The sequence below is a fragment of the Penaeus monodon genome, unplaced genomic scaffold (genome assembly GCF_015228065.2).
Source record: "Penaeus monodon isolate SGIC_2016 unplaced genomic scaffold, NSTDA_Pmon_1 PmonScaffold_60, whole genome shotgun sequence".
Taxonomy (NCBI): domain Eukaryota; kingdom Metazoa; phylum Arthropoda; class Malacostraca; order Decapoda; family Penaeidae; genus Penaeus; species Penaeus monodon.
In genome coordinates, this window is record NW_023660995.1 from 83,040 (window position 1) to 88,039 (window position 5,000).

The 5,000-nt window shown below is 37.9% G+C and overlaps 1 protein-coding gene across 1 annotated transcript in view; it reads left to right on the forward strand.

Annotated features, from left to right (window-relative positions):
* LOC119571360 overlaps positions 1 to 5,000 on the forward strand; it is a 47,258-nt gene that overhangs the window by 39,092 nt on the left and 3,166 nt on the right. Inside the window, exons 5-11 of the mRNA XM_037918702.1 lie at positions 370 to 508; positions 841 to 851; positions 2,340 to 2,503; positions 2,700 to 2,740; positions 2,917 to 3,129; positions 3,763 to 3,856; positions 4,002 to 4,157. Coding sequence (XP_037774630.1) covers positions 370 to 508; positions 841 to 851; positions 2,340 to 2,503; positions 2,700 to 2,740; positions 2,917 to 3,129; positions 3,763 to 3,856; positions 4,002 to 4,157 — 818 coding nt within the window. The remainder of the gene's footprint in view (positions 1 to 369; positions 509 to 840; positions 852 to 2,339; positions 2,504 to 2,699; positions 2,741 to 2,916; positions 3,130 to 3,762; positions 3,857 to 4,001; positions 4,158 to 5,000) is intronic.

Sequence of the window (5,000 nt, forward strand, 5' to 3'; positions counted from 1 at the left end):
AGTAACCCCTTTTATGATTATTATATTTTATAGTGTGGGTTCATCAAGAGTTGACTCAGGTAATGATACAGGAGAGCTCACACTTGACGTTAATTAATTGTGCCCCCTCTAGATAAAGCTCGAGTGGATTTCCCAGTAGAAAGGGAAATAGTGGCTTGGACCATAGAGAGGAAAGAGGGCCCAATACACTGCGAGAGTGCTTTTCACAACTCTTCTTATTTTCTTTGCCTCCCAATACAAAGGACAACTATTTCCATTTTCACCTACAAGAAAAATCACAAATCCCCCAGCACTACTATATCCATCAGGGAGATTAGCATAGGAAGCATCACTGTATACAACTAACTTATACTTGCATATGTCACCAAGTTCTGGAAAGTACATTGAGCTCTCAAAAGTACAAGCTTTCCTTAGACACTTATTTGCTTCAATCAGATCTTCTACTTTGAGACTATTTACTTTACAGCTAAGTTCCAATACATCATACGTTAAGTCAGGCCTTGAATTAGTACATAACCATCCCAGTTGGCCAACTAGACTCCTAAAACTCTCCTTTTCTTCTACATTACACTCCATATTCTTGTTTAGTCCCCTCACAGCACTTACTTTTATGGATTCTAAAGATTTACAATACTCCTTTTGATGCAAAGTAACACCATATTCATTCGTACAATATCTAATCCAATATATTTGAAAGTAGTATTACTTTGCTCCCTAACCTGAAAATTATTTCTGATTTGGGTAATGACCACATTTTCAAATTTTTCTGTTCCTCCCCATAAGAAATCATATACATGCATTAAAAACATTCCACATAATTCTCCTTCATAATACCAATAGAATGCAGCAGGGTCAGTTTTCACCTCATTACATCCCATCTTCAACAGGAAAGTTTTAACAGTGAGATACCACTTCCTAGCTGCATCATTAAGACCATAGACACATTTTTCCAATTTCCATAACACATTATCATTACAACCTGCTTCAATAGGAGGAACAAGATACACTTCACGCTCAAACCTTTCACTTTGTAGGAAGGCAGCCTTAATGTCAATTGAATTCACTGCCCACTTTTTTGAAGATAGAATAGCAAGAAAAGTCCTTTATATTTCTTTGCTAACCGTAGGAGAATCTGACTGAATATCCTCCTTTTCCTCAAAGCCTCTGACAACCAGTCTTGCTTTTATTTCATTTTTCTTATCATAATGTTCTTTTTCTGTCACTACCCATCGAACTGACAATGCCTTTTGGCCCATGTTTGGAACTTCCTCATATACTCCAAACCTTTTCCAACTTGTCAGTTCTTCTAGTTTTGCTTTTTTAAGTTCCTGATTTTTCATATTTTCACAAGCCATGACTGTTTCACTGAGTTTTTGCACTTCGTTCTCTTCCAATATTGGTACCCATTTTTCTACATCTTCGTTCCAGTTGATGGCTGATATGTGTCCATCTTGATGCTCAATATTCCTCCAACTATTATATTTTCCTGTAGATTTTCCAGCTCTACTATGTATTGTTACTATCTTCCATTCATTTGACTCTTTTGGTAAAAATTTCACTCTTTGTCCAATCCTTGGAATATTCTTAACAATTATACCATCTTCTTCCTTTATTTTACTACAATTTTCATTCTCTATATTATTTCCTGCTGAATTTATAACTGCTTCTGTCTCTTTCTTCTCACTCCTAGCTTTTTCTTCCATTTCTCTTTTCTGCCTCACCATATCAAGGAGTGCATTTCTGCCTTCTTCAGTATTTCTATCAAAACTATATGGAACTTCTTGAATATGTGTTTCATGCGCTCCTAAAATATTGGATCCATATTTCAAAATTACTGTTTTTCCATCCTGACCAATGACTGTGGCTGGTCCTTTCCATTCCTTTTGCTCTTCTCTCTTAAAATAGACTTGATTGCCACTTCTAAGGACTCTACCAGTGGTTCTTACTTTGTGTCTTAGAGCACGTCGTATTCTCTCAGAGGTTTCAGCAGCAATAAAAGCTTTTCTTGCTGAGTGACTAGCATTGATGTGCTTTGCAACCATTTCACTAGATGTTGTACCTTCCAGTGCTGGGAGTTCATCACTCATGGTACATGGCAGTTTGGGATTTCGTCCATATACAAGCTGATAAGGGCTAAAACCCCCTGTCATCTGGAGACAATTTTTAGCATTGACTGCCCATGCTAAAGCCACTTTTAAAGACAATTTTGGCTGCTCTGCCATAATCTTTACCACCATTTCATCTATAATTGCATGATTCCGTTCACAAAGGCCATTACTGAAGGGTGAATATGCTGCAGTATGCATCACTTGAATGTTCATATTCTCACACATTTCCAGGAATGTGTTGTTGGCAAACTCTCCACCATTGTCACACAAAAATTTCACAGGAGCTCCTAAACCAGTCCCTAACCATGTCTCTATAATTTTCTCCACTATCTCGTCGGGTTCTTTGCTTTTTGTCACACATGATTTTGAGAACCTGGTTGACATGTCCACCATATGTAGGAAATAAATCTCTCCTTTCTTATATTCTTTTAGGTCTATTGCCACTACTTCATTGAACTCCTTAGCCATATTTACACTCACAATTGGCCTTGATGGTGTCTTTTTATACTTGATGCATATTTCACAGCTATCTGACACCTCTTCAACATAAATGAAGCATAATTCATTATCAATGCCTGCATCCTTCAACAGCTGAATTCATCTCTTGGAAGTGGGATGACCAAACTGTTGATGTAATTTTTCAATCTTCTTTTTCTTTTCTTTGTCACTAAGTCCTAAAGTTAACATTATTTCTTCGGTTTTCTTCCAAGCTTCCTTCTCATCCCTTAGTGGAAGGCAATAATGACCTGAAGAAGTGCACCTCAATTTCACCTCTTTTCCTTGTATTACTGCAATATAATTTTCCAAGTCTAGTTTCATTTGTGCCCTCTTCATTGATTTCTTGCTAAACAGAAGGGGAGTAGAACAATTCACAACATGGGCGGTTATATTTGCTCTATCACCTATGATGTTCACTGGAAATTTCACCTTCTTCATTGACTTAAACACATTACTGTCACCAAACTTAAATGTAGTTTCACTTTCATTTCCTTCTATTCTCAATTTCTCGTCTTCTGAGAAAGTTTGTATGTATGATTTCAACCAATCGATACCACACACAGTAGAACTACATGCTGTGTCCAGGATAGCATAATTTATAGTCTCTGTCATTAACACTGACATCATTCCAGGACTGTCAACCACAGAATATGACTCTTCCTCCTGTTTTGTTTTCTCATTTGTAGTATTCACATACACATTTCTCGGACAGACTGGAGACATATGGTACTCTGATCCAGTGACATAGCACTTTCTAGTATTTCCATATTTGTCAGCAGAATTTCTTTGTTCATTTTTCTCAGTTTTATTCATCATATTTATCATATTTCCTCTTCTTCTGCCTCTAAATCTACCACGTCCTCTTCCCCGTGTAACAACATTCACCTCCTCAGTGTTAAATACGGGTTCAGATTTTACAACCACTGCAGGAATTTCACTCCCACTACTCCCTGAAACTGCACCCAATGACAGTACTTCTTGACTTCCAAAAAATTTCTTAAGGGCTTGCTGCATGGAATCAAACATCCTATCTGGATCACTGAAGGATACTGCTGTCAGCACTATTTGTTTGTCTTCGTATTTGCCCAAAACAACACTTCTCTTCACAAATTCCAAAATGTACTTCTCCATAGTGTCTTCTTTTCCTCTTTTGTAGCTATCAAACCTTGTCCATGCCTCGTACGCTGCTGACATCTCATTTTTTTGTACCACTTGTCCATGTGTTGAAGCAAAACCTCCATTCCTTCACCGTTTGCCAATTCTTCGATGTTCACTTCTTCAAAAAGCTTGCCTCTCACCTCGCTTCCTTCCGGAAATGACAGGGCTACAGTCACAGCTTGTTTTTTCTTCCCTATGTTCGTGAGAAGCTGCCATGCTTTCAATTCTTGTTTCCAGCGATCGTAACTTGTTTTCGCCGAAAACAGGCACTCTCGCCCGTCCGCCATCGTCGTTGCCGTTCATATTTTCTTCTTGTATCTTTTGTAATACTGAATGATCTGCTTCGCCTTACCACCAACCACGCTCTGCTTGTTGAGCTTCTGGATCGGTGTGGTAAGGCAAATCAAAAGCCTTTACAAGATATTCTGCTTTAATATAGGCTAGGTCATACATTTGCGTACATTCAGGCCGCGGTCTCTCTCGCGCTCCTAACCAAAACAAAACCCGTAAATGTGACGCTCGCGAAGCGCAACATCTCAGTTACACATAATGAACACACATGGCATGGCATGGCTGGACCATCTGCCGGGGGCATGTATGTACATGCCTTGGTGTATGCATGGACATGCCATGAGTTTTTTTTTTTTTTTTTTTTTTTGTCACAATCACGGCAAAATATTATTTTTCTGCCACTGAAAGTGTGGTATAGTCGTTTGTAACACTTTCTCATTTGTACCATGCCGAAAAAAAACACAATAAACCTATGATTTCAACTCCATGATGCCACACACTGCTTATTTTATTCAGACTATAGTCCGAATAATGATCAAGTATGGAGTCTATATAACAACAAAAATATCTTTCAGTCTCGATTTATCAGGAAGTATGGAGGGTAGAGACTTTAGAAAATAATGAAAAGTGAAAATACAACATATGCTCGGAGTATTACGAAGAAACGGCAAGGGATGCTGGTATTTGGCATGAGTGGTCGCGCATGGTAGGGCAACGATATAAGCCCTGGCAGCGAGGCCCGGGCCACTATAAATACTGCCTGTCGGGAAAGGGTTAAGTTAAATATCATTAATGAAATAAAGATCAAATTTAACATCAACATCATTATTACTATTCCTGTTATTATTATCATTATACTTATTATCATTATCTTCATTTGCATTACTATTTTCATTATCATTATACATGATTATGTAAATGTATTCATATATATGTGTATATGTA